At 53.2% G+C, this 19,970-nt stretch overlaps 2 protein-coding genes and 1 non-coding gene across 3 annotated transcripts; all 3 read left to right on the top strand.

The window, feature by feature from the left end:
* Positions 1–562: 562 nt before the first annotated feature.
* On the top strand, positions 563–12,865 carry Efcab12 (EF-hand calcium binding domain 12). The gene is made up of 9 exons (XM_071605960.1): positions 563–659; positions 2,458–2,916; positions 3,724–3,893; positions 4,829–4,985; positions 6,711–6,885; positions 7,553–7,788; positions 10,525–10,675; positions 11,904–11,957; positions 12,607–12,865. The coding sequence occupies exons 1-9, from the start codon at positions 563–565 to the stop codon at positions 12,863–12,865; spliced, it is 1,758 nt and encodes a 585-aa protein (XP_071462061.1).
* Positions 12,866–15,419: 2,554 nt separating this feature from the next.
* Positions 15,420–19,323, top strand: Rpl32 (ribosomal protein L32). The gene is made up of 4 exons (XM_027931862.2): positions 15,420–15,506; positions 16,714–16,814; positions 17,400–17,581; positions 19,128–19,323. Exons 2-4 carry the CDS (start codon positions 16,719–16,721, stop codon positions 19,255–19,257), a joined length of 408 nt encoding a protein of 135 aa, XP_027787663.1. The 5' UTR covers positions 15,420–15,506; positions 16,714–16,718; the 3' UTR covers positions 19,258–19,323.
* Positions 16,496–16,635, top strand: LOC114089986 (small nucleolar RNA SNORA7). The gene has a single exon (XR_003582285.1). It is a non-coding gene; the product is annotated as a small nucleolar RNA SNORA7 (small nucleolar RNA).
* Positions 19,324–19,970: the final 647 nt, after the last annotated feature.

Genomic DNA, 19,970 nt, shown 5'->3' with positions numbered 1-19,970 from the left:
ACGGAAAAAAAAAAAGTTTTCAGTACATTTACAACGTTGTCCAATTGTCAATAATTCCAGAACTTTCCATCACTCTGAAAAGAAGCCCCAACCTGTTGCCAGTTATTCCTAGCCCTCCCCACCCCATGCCCTGGCAGTGATGAGTGGGCACTCTGCTGGGTCCCCCTGTCCTGGGTTTCCGCATAAATGGAATCTCCCGGCCTCCAGCGCGCTGTGTTGAGGGGGGCTTCAGACACCCCGGAGCTCCCAGGGCCTCTTCTTAGGGTGAGAAAACACGAGAACTGAAGGCGTGGACGTCTGCCCAGACCCTAGTTTTATGGGAAGCCAGCGATTGGTTTCCTGCAAGTTCAGGATCAGACCAGGACTGGCCGAGAGGGATGAGAGGGAAGGCGGGCGGCCACGCCCTGCACTCCTCCCACCTGGGCGCTCTGGGCCAATCAGCTCCCGGCGTCGGTTGTCATGGCAACGGGTTGTTGCTACTCTTTGCAAAGCAGCGCGCCTTTCTGGAAACCCAAGAGAGATTTTCCTTGAGCGCTGGCTCCCGCCACGAGCCAACGCCCCGATGAACGCAGACGTTTTGTCACCCACCCCCGATCCCAGACGCGAGACCCTGGACTATTACTACAGGATCTACCAGAGTCTGTTTCTGCAGCCGCCGCGTAAGTCCTGAGGCTGACTTCCTCCAGGATGTCGTCTGTAGGACGCCTCAGTCCCCCCAATGACGTGTGAATGTGGGGGTGACGGTGAGGACAGACCAACATCTCTTTGTGCCATGTCCCTGCTGGGTGAGGGGGTTTCCAGAGAGTCAGGGCCCGTCGTCATGTGCATTTCTGAGATTTCCATGCTGCAGCCTGGTTGGTGGAGTCTTTGGAAGACACCTCCAAATTTCAAGGTTCTGAGGACAGTCACCGCAGGCTAAATTCTTGGCAAACCTCTGCAGCTTCAGAAGGACAGAGATAAATGGATACTTTCAGAATGAGAAGGGGTGAATGCGGGGTTCAGGGGTGTCCCTCAGGAGTAAGAGATCTGCTGAATGTAGGGGAAATTGGAGGAATAGTTCCAAGCTGCTAGAAAAATCTTTACACCAGGCCTTAAAGATAAAAAAGGAGTTCCCCAAGTCAGAAGGAGAAGAAGAGCCACACTCTAGCCCAGAGGACCTGGCTCATTGGACCCAGGGGCATGGAGACAAATTCATTTTTAGTTAGTTGTCACCTAACTCCTGAGCTTGAGATCCTTGGAAGCCACCCAGATGAAATGTCTTAGAAGCATCTGGATGAATAGAACAGGAGCTGGTTTCACATCATAAATATTGGTATGGGTGTCCTTAGCACGGAGGTCATCAAAACACGAGAGCAGAGGAGATTCTCTGAAAAAAGAAGAGAACACCCATATTTAAGGGCTGAGCAGGGAGACAGGGTCTCAAGAACGGTGGCCAGAGAGGCGACATGAGACTTAGCCAGAGATTTGAATCACAAGCCAAGAGAGGGGAGAATTTCATGAACACATTCATGTCCAGACAGACTTTCCCAGAAAAATGGGAGCAAGCGTGTTTTCTAGATCATCCATCAGGAGGAGTAGGATCGAGAGGTAGGAGTTTCTGGGAAACCAGTTCTGGATCAATCTAAGGATGTCCTTTCTAGAAGCCACAATTAGTCACTCACAATGTCATGCAGAGAGCTCCATGTCCCCAGGGGTGTACAAAGAGAAGCAAAGTCTGCCAGTGACATTTTAGAGTCTCAGACCTGGGCAGGGAATGGACCTCTGAGGGCCTTCCTCCTCAATCCAGAGGCAACATGTTCACAGAATGCACCTGTGACTATGTGACAGCAGCCTCTGTCACATAGGAGCCTATCTTGCTTTCCTATTGATGGACACAGGATCCCAAGGAACTTTAGGATGCAGTTTTATGAGGAAGGTGTGCTGGGTAGGCACCAGGGTGACATTTGGACTATAAAACATATAATAAAAAGTACTCAGCCAGGGGGAGACTTTAGGGACTCCTCTGCCCTTCAGAGGACACAGCTAATCTCAGAACTGGAAACTCAGGTCACATACAAAGCAACTTTCATCAACTGAGCGCTTCTAAAAATCACCACCACCCAGTAGGGTTGTACTTTAATTATCCCCATTTTACAGATGTAGAAAGTGAGGCCCAGAGGGGTCAAGTGACTTGCCCAAGATCATGCAGCCAGGAAGGGGCAGGGCCAGGACTCAGATCCGGGCACTCAAGCTCCCACAGGTGCTGTGGTGCCTGAGATGAGTGGATCAGATCAGACTTTCCTTCTTCCAAGTTCATTCTGATATCCAATGGGAGCATCAATGCGGGGCTGGAGGTGAAAAGGAGTTCGTTAGGGAAAGTGGGTAAAGTCCTTAGCTTGGTGCCTGCCATCATGAGTGCCAATCACATAAAAAAAAATCCATCCATAAAAAGGAGCTTCTCTTTGACTTTCTCCCAAGGGATCTACCAGGATAAGCTGTTAGATTTTGAGGAAAATGCCAGCAACCTGTCTGATTCCGATCCCATCATTGAGCACTGCTTCCGGCAGTTCAAGCAGAAGGACTTCCAACTGCCCGAGAGCCGCCGCAGGATCATCATCCTGCCTCAGAGGCAGGAGCCAGTGCCCAGGGATCCCACCCTCCCGCCCACGCCACCCCCGCCACCCGTCCCCAGCTACAAAGCCCTAGAAAACGGTGATATCCAAGGGCAGCCCGAGGACAGTAAGACCTGGCTGAACCGCAGGCTGAGGCTCCGGAAGGAGCTGGAGTCGTTCGGTGACGTGAAGCGGTGGCTGGAGAACAAACCCAGTATCACGCCTTCAGAGGCCAAGGTGCTGCACATGATCCACACAGAGCTTGACGCCCAGAGGGACCTCGCCTTGCGTACTTTCAAGGCCACCATGGTGAGCTGTCCCCTGTGTCAGAGGACAACGGTGAAGTTTTTAGGGATATGTTGTCATTTTTCATCCCTTGGGTTGGTCGGGAGGAGGATGCTTCAACCCATTTCACAGGGGAACAAACAGAGGTCCAGAAACAGAGGTGTGTCTGTCACCCCATAACAAGTTGCCCCAAAGTGACTTAAAGCAAAAAATATTTAGCATTCAATCAGTGGTTGACATTTTTTTTTATTATTGCAGTCTCCCTGGGTTGGTTGGACTAGAAACTTCAGGGTCAATCTTTCTATTATCACAGCCAAAGCCCAAATGTCATGGGTCTAACCCACACTTTTCTCCCAGCAACACAGTGTCTATGAATAAACACTGGACTTGGGTTAGAAATGCAGCTCTGTAGCTTACCTGCTGTGTGACCTTGGGCACATCGCTTTACCTCTCTGTGCCTAATTCCTCATCTGTAAGTAGAGAAATATCTAATTCACAGCATCCTTTATTTCTTCCCCCCCAAAAGTATTGCCTACCTGCCTGGGGCCTGGGGCTGTGTTCATGATGGGAGAGATGTGCATATGAGGGAAATCTTAGCGCTCATTGTCCAAGACTCTTGTTCCAGATGAGGAAACCGAGGCTCACACAAGCAGTCTCCATGTGTTCTGCAGCGAAACACAGATGCCCTGCATCCTCCTTTGCTCTCCATCTTCTGTCCGTCTGTTGAGAACTGCTCAGCCTCTGTCTCCCATCGGTCTTCCTGGAGATTGCGTCCCATGGGTCCATCTCCTTTAAAATCTCCCCTCTGCCCCTCTCTCTTGCCTTTTCCAGGTAAAACCCGTTCAAGCCTCTCCAAAATCGGTGCCCCGTCTCCGGCTGCCCAAGCCCCCCGCACTGTCAGACATGTACTCCTTCCTGCGCAGCCGCAAGGTCAAGGTCCTGGAGCTGTTTCACAAGGCAGACCGGGATTGGAAGCAGAGGATCTCCAGGGAGGAGTTCATCATGACTTTGAAGGCAGTGAGCAGCCCCCACGTCTTCTGGCTGGGCCTCAGTGGGTGGGAGGAGGCTGCACCTCCCCTCGGCCCCTCTCCCCAGGTTCTGGGTCAGCTCAAAAGTAGACACAGGGAGGGCAGGGGCTGGGGCTCCGCGGTAGAGTGCTGGCCTAGCATGTGTGAGGCCCTGGGTTCGATCCTCAGCACCACAAATAAATAAAGTTCATTGACAGTAAAAAAAAAAAAACCACCCCTGCACTAGTGTGACCTTAAAAGACCCTACACAGGACCCGGAACTAAGCCCATCAGACCCCAGAACTGAACCCAGACAGAGCTGGGCCTTCAGTCCCGCTTCCTGAACCTTCTAGAACCTTCTCCTGGGTATGAATCACATCCGGGTCTTGCTTCTCACTCAGACCCTTTGTGATGGCCCAAGGTGTGGCCTTCTTGAGGACTTCTCAGTGATGCACCCGGCCCCCAGAGCACCTTCTCCCCGTTTCTACTCTGGCTCTGATATAAATTGATTATAAATAAATAAAATTGAAAATCCAATTCCCCAGTCGTGCCAGTCACTTGTCATGGGGTCAGGAGCCCCATGTCGGGGCTGGGATGTTGCTCAGTGAGACTCTTTAATCCCCATAAACAAAAAGGCAAAATATTAAATCCTTTAGTACCCGGAGAGTCCTGATCCTCGTTTAAGGTGACTTCAGTGGACAACGACAATTATCTAAAGACACTGAGGAGCACAATTATATTTCCTTTAAAACTTCTAGAACATTCCGTATTGCTGGCAAGCATTATATCCCTCCAAAGTTGCTCGTTGTCCTTAAAAGAATCAGGTGTATACTGTTTCTGGTCCTATTTTACTTCAGTTAAGGGGTGAAAAGGTGCTCCTTGTCAACAAGGATGACAGAAAGGCGAAACCATGCTTCCTACGGGTGTCTCCTCTTCTCTCCTGAGGCCGGAGTCCCTCTGAGTGGCCAGGAGGTGGAGGACATCGTGGTCTATCTCAGCTCTCTGGGGAGGCACAATAGCATCACCATGGACAACCTGGCCAACAGCTACAAGCAGTGGTCTCTGAGTCGGCAGAGGAGCACCCTGCGCACTAGAAGAGAGGGTGCGTACCCCACCCGTCCTGGGAGCGAGGGCGGCGCAGGAGGCCCCAGAGTCCCCGCCATATTTACGGGGGGTCTCCTCACCCTTCCTGAGATCCAACTTGCAGGAGCCCTACCAAGGGCAGCAGAAGGGTCACCTCCTATAGGTGAAGAGTTGGGACAGGACTAACCCCCTGTCACACCAAGTGGGCTGCCCAGTATCCTCGCTGGTATGGGGGGAGCTCCCCCCAAGCACCCATCCCCAGTTCCCCAGTCCCAAGCTGCCCTGCAGAGCAGCTGTCCCCTCCTGAGCAGGGCCTCCATCTCGTCAGAGCCCAGGGAACGTGAGCATCCTCACAGTAGTCACGAGCCAACTTTGATCCCAGTGATTGGGGAGGCTGAGGCAGGAGGATGGCAAGGTGGAGGCCAGGCTTGGCAATGTAGTGAGACTGTCTCAAAATTAATTAAATAAATAAATAGGGCCAGGGGTGTGGCTCAGGGGTAGAACAGGGGCTCAGTTTCTAGTACCACCACCAAAAAATATTTTTAAAAAGTAGTAGTGGCAGTGGGCAAGTAGGTGGAGTTGGGTGTCCCTTTGTTTTGTCTGAAGAGGCAAGAGTTTGGGCACCTGGGCACAGGAGGAAGTGCTCGCATTTCTAGATGCCCACCTGTCCACAGTCTGGACAGAAGGAAGTAAGGCCCAGATTTCGGGTCAGCATAAGGCAGTGAGGGCAGAATCAGGGTAGGAGCAAAGGATTTTCCCATTTATTCTCATATTGTTGAGCACCTACTATGTGCCACGCACGGTTCTAGGAACTGGGAACACAGCCGTGAACAAGCCAAAGCCCTTACCTTCAACCGCTTACGAGTCAAGGGTTACACAGGTGACCATGGCTTGAAGACAGTAGGACAGAGTCAGAGGGTGGCGGCCGGGGAAGACCTGTCCCAGAAGCAGCCACTGGAGGTGACCCAGGGATTGAGGAGCCAGCCTCAGGTCAGTCTGAGGAAAAGGCGTCCTAGGCAGATGGAACTATCAAGGCAAAGGCCCTGGGGCAGGAAAGGCTTGGAGGACAGAGGGCAGTCAGGGCGGCCATGGGAAGTGGGTGAGGGGGTGAGCAGCCAGGAATGGGTCAGCCAAAGCCAAGGCCATATTCTAACAGGGCCTTGTGGCCCAGTGAGAAAGGCTCTGGGCTTCAGTGCAGTGAGAAGCCAGGGGAATGAGATGATATGGTTTGATTTTTTTGTTTTGGTTTGTTTTTTTGGTTTTGGTTTTGGTGCCAGGGATTGAACCCAAGGCACTTAACCCCTGAGCCCCACCCCAGGCCTTTTTATTTTTTATTTAGAGACAGGGTCTCGCTGAGTTGCTCAGGGCCTCACTAACTTGCTGAGGCTGGCCTCCAACTTGTGATCCTCCTGCCTCAGCCTCCCAAGCTGCAGGGATGACAGGCATGGGCCACGGCACATGGCGTGGTTTCTATTTTTATAAAGGTCCTATTAGCCACCTGGAGGAAACAGGGCAACAGAGGATGAGAATGTCACCAGGAAGGCTGGGGAGGTGGAGTAGGGAGATGAGGGGGCCATCAGGGGGGAAAGGAGGGACATTTGACACGTGTCTGAGATGGACGCTGACCAAATACGTGGCGCGGGAGCAGAGGGCTGGCTTGGCTCTGCTCAGTGTCCCTGGATGCCTGCTTCCGTGGCCAGCGGCCTCTCAGTCCCTCCGTCCTTCGTCTCTTCTCTCCGACTAGACGTGGATAAGGAGAAGAGTTGCCTCAGGAGCTCCGTCCGTAAACAAAAGGACTCGACCATTCCCAAGATGGACCTTCTGACGGTGCCCGAGGTGGACGTGGAGACAGAGGCTCGGCCCATGACCCTGGAGGAGATGGAGGAGGTGGACAGGCGGTACTACGAGAAGAAGCAGCAGTACAAGGTACCCCCCAGGCTCGGAAGGGCATGGGGACTGGGGAGGGGCCAGGCTGGGTTCAAGCACCCTGCACCCTGCTGGATGGAAGAACCTTTGGAAGGGGTGTTTTCCCCTCTCTGAGCTCCCCACTGCCCCTTACCTGTATAATAAGAACCACACCTGTCTTGCAAACTGTAGAGAAGAAGCTGGGCATGGTGGTGCACACCTGTAATCCCAGAGGCTTGGGAGGCCGAGGCAGGAGGATCGCAAGTTGGAGGCCAGCCTTGACAACTTAGCGAGACCCTAACCCAGAGGTGCTGTACCACCAAGCTACATCCTTTACCCTTTTTTAAAGTTTTGAGGCAGGGTCTCCCTAAATTGCCTAGGGCCTCCCTAAGTTGCTGAGGCTGGCCTTGAACTTGGTGATCCTCCTGCCTCAGCCTCCCAAGCCATTTTTCAATAGAACTCCTCCAGAGCGTCTGTACCGTGCCCTTCCGTGCGTGTTACACAACCGTGGGCTCAACTCAAGGGCTCTTCAGGGGTGACCTTGACCATGGGGGGTTCTTCTTCAAAGTCACTGTCTTTGGAACCTGAAATACAGCTGCTTTTCCATTTCCCCTCTTGGGGACCTCTGGGGGAGGTGAAGAAGACCCTCCTCCTGCCTTCGGGCCAGGAGGAAGGTCCCAGGCACACAGATAGGGAAGCCTCCCTCTGTCCCCCCTTCATCCCCTCCGTCCAGGACTCTCACCCGGTGCACCGAGGGAAGGAGCAGGTTGACGCCCACTGCCTCCCGTCCACCATCCCTGGGGACATGCAGGGGCTCATCAACAAGGCCCGCAAGGACGTCTTTCTGGTCTACCTGCAGTGCTGCAGTCTCTGTGAGTCCTACGGCCTCCCGCTGATGGAGGACATCCTCATGAGAGGTGAGGCTCAGCGGCTGGCCCTCAGGAAGCTGCCACTTGTTCCCTAGGCAGGGTGAGGGTGGCGATCACCCAGGGCTTGTCCTTCTCCAGATGGAAGTCACCCCACCAAGCCACTGTGGCCTGGGGGGCAGGCGCTGGGCAGGAGGAGGGAGGAGAGCTGGGAGAGCCCGTTCCCTGATGACTTACGAAATGAGCAGGCAGGACCCTGTCTCTGCGCTTTAAAAACATGAAGGAACTGGGTGCAGTGGCGCGCAACTGTAATCCTAGCAGTTCAGGAGGCTGAGGCAGGAGGATGGCAAGTTGAAGGCCAGCCTCGAAAAATTTAGCAAGTCCCTAAGCAACTAGTGAAGCCCTGTCTCAAAAAATAACAAGGGCTGGGGATGTGGCTCAGTGGTAAGGCACCTCTGGATTCCAGCCCCCGTACCAACCAAAAAGGGGTGGGGGAGGGAGGGAGAAAGAAAAGAAATCAGGGGTGCCTTTTGAAAATGTCAATATTGTACATCTCCCCTTCCCTTTCTTCAAAACCTTCTTACTGCTCAGCCTCCTCATCTTCCCCAAGTAACCAATATAGAGTCCAACGTCTGTTGCTTTTTCTAGAACATAAAGTGTTCACATGTTGCCATCTCAGGGCAAGCTCAGCTCAACACTGGCAGGAAGGGGGAGACCCTGGGCCAGTATTTTTTAGGTTCTGCCTTATCAGAGAAACTCTCCCAAGGAGATCTGTGAGACAAAGTCAAGCCCAGGAGCAAACCGCCCTAAGAATAGGGCTGATTAACCTCGTGAGTCTTGGCGGAGTCCTCCTGCTTCTCCTGTGACTGTCCCCTTGCTGTCCCAATGCAGCCAGGCTCAGCCTTTGCTGACCCCTTATATAGCAGCCTCTCCCTATCCATTGAGCCACACTGCCCACGCAGGGCCCTTTCCTGATCATGTACTGCAGCCAGATGCCGCATGAGCATTGAAGGGAGTTGGAGAGGGCTCAACCCTCTTTGCACTTATTTTAAAATATATATTTTTAGTTGCAGATGGACACAATACCCTTATTTTACTTATTTATTTTTATGTGGTGCTGAGGGTCGAACCCTGCGCCTCACACATGCTAGGTGAGTGCTCTACCACTGAGCCACAACCCCAGCCTTGTTCACTGTTTTTTTGCAATTTGGGGGTGAATCGACTATCATTTAAAAATAGAAAGTGAAATAACGTGTATAGGACAGAGATCTGACGTTGTATTACGAAGTGGGGTGACTATGGCTAACAATGTGTTGTTATATTGGGGTCTGCAGGTGTAGAGTAGATGCCTAGCAGACGTGAGGTCCTGGGTTCAATCTCACACACACACACACACACACACACACACACACACACAATTGGCCAGGCACGGTGGCACGCACCTGTGATCCCAATGACCTGGGAAACTGAGGCAGTAGGATCCCCAGTCAGAGGCCAGACTGGGACTGGGGGTGTAGCTCAGTGGTAGAGCACTCGCCCAGCAGAGAGCATGCACAAGACCCTGAGTCCAATCCCCAGCACCAAAGTTAAAAACAAAAAAAAAAAAGAAGTGGTTTGCATTAGTAAAAACAAAATGTAAAAAGACAGCTTGCATCTAAAAAAAAAAAAAAGAAAAGAATCGCACCACAACAGCCCAGGAAACTAGAAACAGTGGCATAATAAGCAAAGCCAGGCACAGAGCTGGAGTGGGATTCCACAGCTCCTCAGCTCCCCAAGTTACAGAAACCTGGCCACCCACACGCTCTCCCACCATCAATATTTTTGGATATGTACCCAACTGTCAGAGGCAATCAGAATAATTTAGCTAAGAATATCCTGTGTCTCCTAACGTGAGAGAAAACAAACGAACAAACAGAAAAAAGAACAACTGGTCCCCTGCGTCTTGCTCTGAGCAGCTTCCCTGCTGGGGGATTGGAGGGCAGTGGACTTTCCTGCCCCCCAGGGGAGGAGCCACACAACGCTGTCCTCTGGGAGGCACACGAGGACAGGTCACTGTGAACATGCTCCAAAGCAGAGGGTGAGATGCAACATGCAGCTAAGCCTGAAAGAGGATTCTTATTTCCTCTCCTTTTCCTTCATGTTTTCCTCCCCACTCCCCCCTTCTCCCCCTCCTCCCCCTCCTCCCCTTCATCCCCTCTCCCTCCTCTCCTCCCCTCCTCCTCCTCCTCCTCCTCCTCCTCCTCCTCTTCCTTCTTTCTCTTCTTCCCAGAGATTGAACCCAGGGGCACTCAACCACTGAGCCACATCCCCAGCCCTTTTTTAGATTTTAAAATATAAAATATTTTATCCCCTGTCTCACTGAGTTGCTTAAGGCCTCTCTAAGTTGTTGAGGCTGGCCTCCAACTCGTGATCCTCCTGCCTCAGCCTCCTAAGCCACTGGGATGACAGGCATGCGGCACCACGTCCAGCTCTTTTTAAACAATTTCTTGAGGTATAACTGATATATCAAAAACCAAAACCAAAGCTTCACACACTTAGTGTGTACAATTCAATGAGTTTGGACACGTGCACATACCCATATGACCACTAACTCCAGCAAGGTAATAGACATCTGTTACCTCTAAAAACGTAAAATAAAATAGATAATAAAAAGAAAGAAAACATCTTTTAAGGAAAAATGTGAACAAATATATATATATTTTAAGTCTCATCTGACCCCAAAGTCTTAGCCAGGGGGACGATCTTGGCCTGATGGCCCTGTCTGTCTGTCTCTCTTGCCGCTCGCAGCTCTGCTGTACCCTGGAGACAAGATGATTTTCCACAAGGGCCAGGTGCGCCCCATCCGGCAGCCCGGAGGCTTCTACTCTGACTGGAAGATCACCCCGAAAATGGCTCCCTTCAAGCGCTTCAAGAAGTCTGGGGCCGAGAGGTTGGACACGCTTCCTTCCAGATCTGTTTCTTCTTGCCCTTGCCACGGGCCCCGCTGCCAGCCTTTCAGACACAGGGCCTGGGTACTGGGTACTGGGTGACTGGGTACTGGTACTGGGTGCCAGTGTCTACACTTCACCTAATGGGCTCACTTGGACTGGCCAGTCCCCAGTATCATGCGTGTCTTTGAGTCCCGGCCTCCTCACCTCCCTTCCCCGGTCCCCTCCTGAGCACAGCCTCGCCCACTCGCAAGGTTGCGGAGAAAGACCCCCAGGGGGGTCACCTTCTCCCAGTCACAGGACACTGGGGCCTTCCCTTCTCGCCCTGCTGCTGGGGGGTGGAATTCTCATCTTTCTACCTTCGCTGCTGGCGCCTCAGCATCTCCATCTGTAAAGTGGGCACACGAGCTCCTGCCACACCCCGAGGGTTTGAGGACAGACCCCCGTCCTTACCCAGGTCGCACTCAGTCACGGGTGCTGGGTGGCTTCACGCTGCCCCAGAGGCGTCTCCAGAGCTGTAGGGAGGCCTGGTGGGGAAGAGCGAGGCGTGAGCCGGGCAGTGGTGGCCTCTAGGACCCCGACTGCCTCCCAGTCCCCAGGTGGCTGGCCCCAGTTCCTACCCAGGGGCTCAGGAAGGAAAGGGAGTTTTGTCCATTGATGGGCCCCGGGTGTCAGGGATAAGGCACAGTCCCCAGGTCAAGCAGGGACACTGGCTGTCCTCTGCTCCTTAGTTTATAAAGGATTCTGTGGGCAGGGGCTGGGGTGGCTCAGAGGTAAGGTGTGTGCCCAGCCAGCCGTAGGCCCTGGGCCCCGTCCCCAGTGCCTAGAAAATACACAACAACCACAGAAAAACGTCTGGGCCCGGATGGAGACTTGGTGGGACAGAGCGCAGTGACCAGTCAGTGATGTCTGCTGGCCCAGGCTGCGAAGGCTCAGGCTTTAGCCACTTGTCCACAAAGCCGGGCTGGGCTCTGGCGGGGGCAGGCAGAGTCGGGGTGGCCAAAGGGATTGAGATTCAGCGGCTACTAACCACCAAGGGGCCTCCATTCTGAGAGAGAGAATGTGACGTCCCTGTCACCCAGCAGGCCAGGGGCAAGGCCAGGTCTGGGGAGCCGAGCCCCAGCGTGTTCCCCTGGCTTCAGCCTCAGGAATGCACCTCTCACACCTGCTCCCCATCAGCCCGGATGCCCCTCTCCTCACAGAATGCCTCCGTCTCTCTCCCCCTCTCTCCTCCATTAGGAAAATGTTCAAAACGAAGAAAATGTGCTTTACGGACTTTGAGAAACTTGCCAGGTTGGTCCCTTACTCTGTTACCTGTAAGGTGGGAGGGCAGCCTGGCGTCCCCCAGGACAGGGGCCTGGGGCTGGGCCCCTCTGCACGAGGCCCAGGGCTCCTGGCACCGCATGGGATCTTGGTGCCCGGGACCATAGGGACAGTGAAGTAGCACTTAGAGGGCCCCAGGCAGACATTGCTTCTGGAAGGTTCCATGGTTCACTCATCACAAAGCTGTTGTTCTCAGCATACGCACATCACAGACGAGAAGACCAATGTCCACAAAGGTGGACTCTCTTGCTCAAAGTCCTAGTAAAGGGTAGAGTGGGGACTTGAACCCCTGCCCCAGAGACTGAACCCCAAACACCACCCTGCAATGACCCTGCATGGGGCTGGGGGTGCAGCTCAGTGGTTGGGCCTGGGCAGCAGGAGGCCTGGGTCCCATGCCCGACACCTCAGCACATAAATAAATCACAGAACAATCTAGAGTGTCCATGGCTGGGGTCAAGCCACCTGCTTAGGGTGTGACCTTCAGGAAAGGACAGCTTCTGTGGGCCTCTGGGTGCTCATTGCTGACCAGACCTGGGGGTCTGAGGTGCGTCACGTGGCACTCCACATTCTCCTGGCCTGTCCCCCTTGACGGCCCTCCCTGTGTCCTCTTGTTCCCCAGGAGGCTGAAGAAGAAGAGCCCCAGTGGTTCCCCCACAACTCACCCGAATTCCTTCTGGCCGGGTCACCTGCTGGATAAGCTGCGGCTCTACCTGCCCACCGTGGCCCAGGAGAGCAGCCTGGCCCTCTTCAGTCATGTCCGACACAAGCCCCAAGTCTACCCAGCCGTCCACCACCCTAACCAATGGTGGCCCCTAAGGGACACCAGTGACATGACCCGTGTCCACTATGATTGCACCAAGGTGTACTTCATCAGCTAGTGCCCGCCACAGCCACCCGGAGCCAGCAGCCAGGACAGCCAGGACCCTGCGCCACGGACCCAGAGTGTCAAAGAGCCAGAAAAAATAAATAATGTCAGGGGGACAGCCTGGGCTAGTGTCCCAGTGGGAAAAAAATGTGACATCCACAGTCGAGGGGAGAGATAAAGAATGTCCACGAACTTCTGCCCTTTTCAATGGTTATTCACTCAAATCATCCAACACGATTCCACTCTATAGGTTCCTGTGTGTGTGTGTGTGTGTGTGTGTGTGTGTGGTGCTGGGGATGGGTCCCAGGCTGAGCTCTACCAACTGAGCTCTGTCCCCAGCCCCAAAGAATGACAGTCCTTAATGCTGGGCACTGCCACAGGCATGATCCATTCCCAGCCAACAATTCTAGGTCGGCGCTAAGCGCTGTCAACACACTTAACCATGACAGACCTGTTACACGCCTTCCCTCCGCGTGCCAAGTGTGAGGCTAGGTTTAAAGTCTGGAGTCTGGGGCCTTAAGTCCAGCCGAGGCGCCCTCAGACCACAGTGACCAGGTCAGGGACCGACAGAGGCTTGTCCTGGGAGAAGTTGCTGTCCTCACCAGGGTCAAGAGGTTGCTGTAGAGTTTGAGGATGATGCAGAGGATCAGGAAGAGGGTGAGGAGAGCTGGCATGTCCGTCCAGGTCCTCCTCAGGGTCCCCTGCGTGTGGGCATCAGTGTCGCCAGCTCTAATGCCCGTTCACTGGCTCCCATGTTTATATTAACATTTGGGAGCATCTGCCCACCCTTTCAGTCCCTATCAGCTGTTCCTGGGTTTCTTGGTGACGTCTTTCATTCTAGGGTCAGGACATCTGGTCTGGTGGTTTCTGTCCTGATCTCTCACCTCTGACTCTTATCAGGGCGGAGACAAATGACAGGGACTTCCCTCTGAGTCTTACCAGGGCTGTGGAAGGTGACTTGCTTTCATCAGGCTGTGCCTGGGTGACATATTGGGGGCTCGGTGGCTTGCCTGGTGAGACTGCAGGTTTGGTTTAAAATGGACTTGCTTAGGCTAAGGCCAGAGGCCATCCTGACAGCCAGCTCTCCCTGGGACACAGGGTGCCCAGTGTTCAGAAGGCATATGTGTCCCCGGAAAGTCACGCAGTTGGCCAGAGGAGTGTTCAGCAAGATGGAGGCTGGGGACATATAGCAGGGACATTCCTGGGGACACTGACAGCAATGACAACATGGCACCTCCCGCCTCTCCTCCTGGGATGTCAGTGCACGCGGGAAGCCACAGGCAGGATGAGACTCATGTCCCTGCCGCTGTTAAATGAGATGATAGCATGTTCCTCATTCCTGAAGACGGAGCCATTGGGCTCCTGCTTCCAAATCTCCTGGGTCTTTGGAAACTAGAGACATGTTCATGAGCCCTCCCTATCAGGACAGGCATCCTATCAGGCAGCCATCTGCAGTGTGTCCCCATGCCCCCCATCCCACTGAACATCACACAGCTGCAGGGTGACATCATTTACAATGTGGGGTAGCCACAGACATAACAGCCCTGACCCTACTGCCTGCCAGCTGTGTGACCCCAGACAAGACACTGCCAGTCTCTGGGTCTCCTCAAACTCCTCTTCACAGCCAAAAATCTCCTCGTGACATTGTCAACATGCACTGCTTTCTCCTCCCCTCACCTCTCAGTCATTAACACAATCCAGTTTAGCGTCTGTCCCCGTCTCCCTCCTGGAACAACTACTGGCAAGATCACCAAGGACATCTGCATTGTGTTTGAGTGGCAGAACCAAGGTTTTTTGTTTGTTTTCCTCCTGAATTTGAATCTCATGATGATCTTAAAAAGAAAAGCTACGTAAAACAAATCAAGAACAATTTTAAAACTGGGCAGGAGAGACACATGGTTAGAAGGGTGCACTTGGGAATGAGTCAAATCTCCAAACTTTGATTTCCACATATGGTGAATGAAGAAAATAATAGAACCACCTTATAGAATGGTGACAAGGATATGAAATCCCATGGAATGTGAGCGGCTACAGCCTCATTACTATTTATTCCCCTTGTCAATTCCTAAACAATACAATTATATAGAACTCACACTGCATTAGTATTATAAATTATCTAGAGATGATTTAAAATATACAGCTAGAGGTTCTGTGCAATACTATGCCATTTTATGGGGTGGGGTGAGATCCTGGAACCAACCCCTGCCGCTAGGGAGGACCATTCTCTTTGATTAATCATTAGGAAGTGACTGTTTGTTCCCTCCTGACCACTAGTAGGCGCACTTCCGGGAGAAGAAACGCGGGAGGAAATAGTCTAAAAGCTGGTTTTGGCTTCTATTTCTGGCGGAAGTAGATCCCCCTCCTAGGTCTTGGTTCAGAAAGCATTCCCAAATTTTCCATGTAGTCCGGAGGGAAGGGAAAATACATTTTCAATTTTATTCCTACATATTAACTTCCAGTAAAACACAGGTGCACTGGGCATTTTTGTAGCGTTATTTCTCGGACACGTCCTTATTTTCTTTGAAGGACCCGGAGCCGGAAGTGCTCACCTTTTCCCTTCCAGGACCCACAGGTTACGTCCCATCAGCCCTTGCGCGCCGTCTTCCCCTCTCTTCCTCGGTGCTGCCTTCGGAGGTGGTCGCCATTCGTAGTCGGTGAGTCTTAATCGTTCGCCATCCGCATTTGGGGGGTGACCATCGGGCCCCTTCGCCCCTTGGTGAGAAGGCCGCCTCCTTTGCGTGGTCGGCTAAGTGGGTATTGTCTCTGCCGGCCTCCTGGGACGTGCATGGGAACAGCCAAGCGGCCCGGTGCGGTGATGGCGCTTTGCCTCCCAGGGCCGCTTGCTCTCTTACGGAGGCCGCCTTGGGCCAGTCGGACCTGCGGACGGCTTGATTGATCCCTGACAGCGCATGGTGCATATTGAGGCCAGACTACGCGGACTCTGGGGGCCGTGGAGCGAACCGAGTCCCGGATGACAGCTCGCGGCTGGGATCTGCGGGTCACCGCGCGCGCTGGCCAGAGTGCCCTTGTGCACTTTTTTAATTGTCGCGCCCTAGGCCCCTTCGCTTCCATCCTGTGGCCCTGAGGGACTGTCAACAAAAAGACGACCCTTCAGTGCATTCGATCGGTCATTAACAAACTCCCGTAGTGGGTCGGAATTCCTGGAAAATGGCACTGGTCCCTTACCTTCGAGGAGAGCATGGTGTTAGGGGGCACCTAGTGCGTGGCAGACAAAGTGAATTGATGGCTGTGAAAATGACAGAAAGGATTGTGGTAGAGACAGATGGGGTGGCCGGGAAGACCACCTTGGGAACGGTAACTGATAGTTCTGGGTAGAATCTGGTTTTCAGGTTGGCTGGTTTTGGGGGTGCAGAGTGGTTCTATGCATGGTTTTGAGGGTATCTCGGGGCTGCAGCACCCTACAGGAATTGTTTTATTGAACATCTATTTTGTGCCAGGCACTGGGCAACCATGCAATGTGCCAATGTCTTGTGCATTTTGCAAATAAGAAAAGGGCTCACGGCTTAAAAGACCACCTGGAGGTGGGGAGACTTCAGGGTGTGGGGGTTTGCTGTCCTTTGCAAGTGAGAAGGTCTTGGGTTCAGTTTTGATTTCAGTCAGCTGGGTGGCTGAGGTGACCCCTGACCTCCTGAGATCGCATCTGGAGAGTGCCTAGTATTCTGCCAGCTTCGGAAGCAGGAGGGAGAGCAAGCCTAGCAGAGGCACCCATTCCATTCCCAGCTTGCTCAGTAACTGGTGATTGGAAGACACTCTGCGACACCACTCAGGTCCCAGCCAAGCCCTGGGCCGGAGCCCCTCGGGAGGATTCTGCTTCAACAGGGATCTCCCTTTTCCTTTTAGGCACCATGGCTGCCCTTAGACCCCTCGTGAAGCCCAAAATCGTCAAAAAGAGGACCAAGAAGTTCATCCGGCACCAGTCAGACCGATATGTCAAAATTAAGGTACGGGGTTCTGGGGTGGGTGTGTTGGGGTGCGGGAGGGAGTTGCCGAACAGCTCGCCTATGAGTGTGGCCTCACCTGGTCTAAGCAGCTTTTGACAGGTGACCTGGTTTGTGGTTGGCCTGAGATCTCTGCATAGGAATTGGGGTCTCCCTGGTGGGCGTCACTGGGGCTCCTGCTGAGTAAACTAAATTTAAATAATAACAGACCCTGGACTGCCCTGGGGCCATTCAAGAACTTTGTATCTATGCCACGCATGGAGATTGTCCCTGGTGTTTTGATTGTGAAAACTCATGTCCTAAAAACAGTGAGGACACCTGTGCTGTGCTCTTCATCTCCCCAAAGATAAAGCCCCCCACATCCCTGCCTGCTCTATTTGACCTTCCCGTTGCTTAGGAGTGAGAGTGTGGGTCTCCACTTCCAGTGGGTAAATCTAGGAATTTTTTTCCCTCCCCACTAAAGGAGGAGGGAGTCCTGTTACCCAAGGGCACCTAGTGTCCCGCATCTTCTCTTTCATTTGTTCTCCTTAAAAAGAAAGGCTGGCAGTTTGCCCAGAGACCAACCCAGCTGTGTGTTCCTTGTTTCAGCGCAACTGGCGGAAACCCAGGGGGATCGACAACCGGGTGCGGAGGAGGTTCAAGGGCCAGATCTTGATGCCCAACATTGGTTACGGGAGCAACAAGAAAACCAAGCACATGCTGCCCAGTGGCTTCCGCAAGTTCCTGGTGCACAACGTCAAGGAGCTGGAGGTGCTGCTCATGTGTAACAAGTGAGTCGGGTCCCTCCTGCCGCAGGGCTGCGAGTCTGAGAGTTGGGGCAGCAACTGTGGATCCTCTTGGTCCTGTGGAGGGATTGCTCATCCCCTGAGGAAACGTGAGATGGCTCCTTGCAGGAGGGACTGCTTGACACAGGGGACACCGCAGCACTCACAACCTCAGTCCTAGGGGACACCTCGATCTGTGCTATGGCAAGAGTTATCTGGAGACGGCCACTGAGGTGGAAGAACGGCTGCCTACCTGGGACAGGGCTTTAGAGCCAGGTGCCATCTGGAGTTGAGAAAAAGGGCTTGCTGGGAGGGGGCGTGGAGGGACACCAGCGCTAGGTTCTGTGTTTTGATGCAAGTTACACATTTGGGCAAGCTCTGTGGGAGACTTGGGCTGCTGCAGTCAGGACCACGGCAAGGAAATGAGAGCAGTTTGTCATGGGAGAGGCCCTTGACACTTGAGGGAGTTGGAGAGGATGGGGAGAGTGACTAACTGGTGCCATCTGTGCACGTTCCCAGAGCTCTCCTTAGTGGCTGTAGACAAGTGATGGCCATCCAGCAGGGTGGGGATACTGACTGGAGACCGAGGCCAGGAGCACTTGATCACTGGGCCACATGTGCACCATCTTGTTTCCAAGAGCAGCTGCACTATTTAAGCTCCTGAAATACCACATGATATATATATTTAGCTCCATTTTTGGGCATTTGCCCTTAAAACAACTGAGGCAGGGAAGCTTATACAGCTGGTTGTTGTAGCAGTAAACAGTTGGAACACAAGTGGAAAGGCAGCAGAGTGCTGGGACCGGGCGTCAGACAGCCACTCACTGACGGCTGTGTGTCCGTGAGGGAAACGTGCTGCACCTTAAAACAGTAGGTGCAGCCACTGTGGCTATTGTGTATGCAGGTGGCAAAGACCTAAAGCATTTGAGGAAAATGAAGACAGACGAAAAGTGCAGTACAATAGACATGTTCTGAAAATGAAGCACTTAAGCGTGACTACTTCAGCCCTGCTCTGTGACACAGGAGCCCTCTGCCTTCACTGCCTGCTGTTGGAGTGCTTGGGTCCTCATTCAAAGTGTGGCTCTGAGAGCCCTGAGGAATGGCGGGTTAGAACAGTGTACCAAGTGCAGCTGGTGGGCTCTGTCCTCGGTAGTCCAACTGGGGACCCTTGGCTCTATTCAGACTGTTGGATTTTGCTCTTGGTCCCTTTGCAAGTCCCAGGACTATGGACAAAGCCAAGCTCCCTGGGGCTCTGGAGTTGGTGGGTCAGCCGGGGTGTGGGGGTAGCCTTTGAACCTGGAGTCTGGCTGCTTCCTCCCAGACGTGTCAGTCTCTTGCTGTGTGACCTGGAAATTCACGTCCACCGCTGTGGACCCTGGTTTCCTCATCTGAAACAGGTAGCTGCGAGGCCATAGTGAGGACTGAGGAGAGCGACTCTCCACCAGGATTTGGGCCTCATTCAGCAGCCATTTACGCAGCACCCCTGAGTGCATTTCCCAGGTGTCTCCCAGGCTGGGCCTGCTCTTCACCCCTGTGCTTGATTCTCTTCCAGATCTTACTGTGCAGAGATTGCCCACAACGTTTCCTCCAAGAACCGTAAAGCCATCGTGGAAAGAGCGGCCCAGCTAGCCATCAGAGTCACCAATCCCAACGCCAGGCTGCGCAGTGAAGAAAATGAATAGACAGTTCGCGCGCACGTTTTTTGTGTGCTCAAATAAAGCCACAAGCTGCCACCTGGCTTTTCCTGCCTTGGTTTTGTTTCCCTTTCTTGACTTAACTGGACAGCTTGTCACAGAGGTGGTTCTTTGGCCTGTCACCTGTGGGATCCTCCGTGAATGGAAGATTCTGAAGAAGGGGTTTGCCAGGGGCACTAGGCCCTTGCACAGGGAGCAGGACTTCAGGTTGACCCAGGGTTGCCTGGGAGGAAAGGCTTGGCCTCGGACCAAGTGGTCATGTTAGCCCCGCCCTCGTGAGAATTAAGAAACTGCAATTTTGCATGTGTGTTGGGGGGTGACCAGGGATTGAACTCTGGTGCACTTGACCACTGAGGCACATCCCAGCTCTAATTTGTATTTTATTTAGAGACAGAGTCTGAGTTGCTTAGCACCCACTCGCTCAAGCTGGCCTCACAACATGTGCTCCTCCTGCCTCAGCTGAGATTACAGGTGTGCACACTGCACCCCGCCTGTCAGGCACAATCCTTACAAGATATCCTCAAATGCACCCCAGGGTGTCACCCAGATTGCTCTTGTGTTGGGTCAGCCTTGGGTACTGGAAGACGGCTTTCACTCTGCCCCTGTCCCAGCTGCTTCCTAGAGTGTGGGATCTGGCTGGTGACAGGCCTCTGGTGTTGAACTAAGACTAGGGTGGTGAAGCTCAAAATCTTGAATTCGGT

Source organism: Marmota flaviventris, chromosome 20 (genome assembly GCF_047511675.1).
Source record: "Marmota flaviventris isolate mMarFla1 chromosome 20, mMarFla1.hap1, whole genome shotgun sequence".
Lineage (NCBI taxonomy): Eukaryota > Metazoa > Chordata > Mammalia > Rodentia > Sciuridae > Marmota > Marmota flaviventris.
This window is presented reverse-complemented; position numbering and strand designations above follow the sequence as displayed.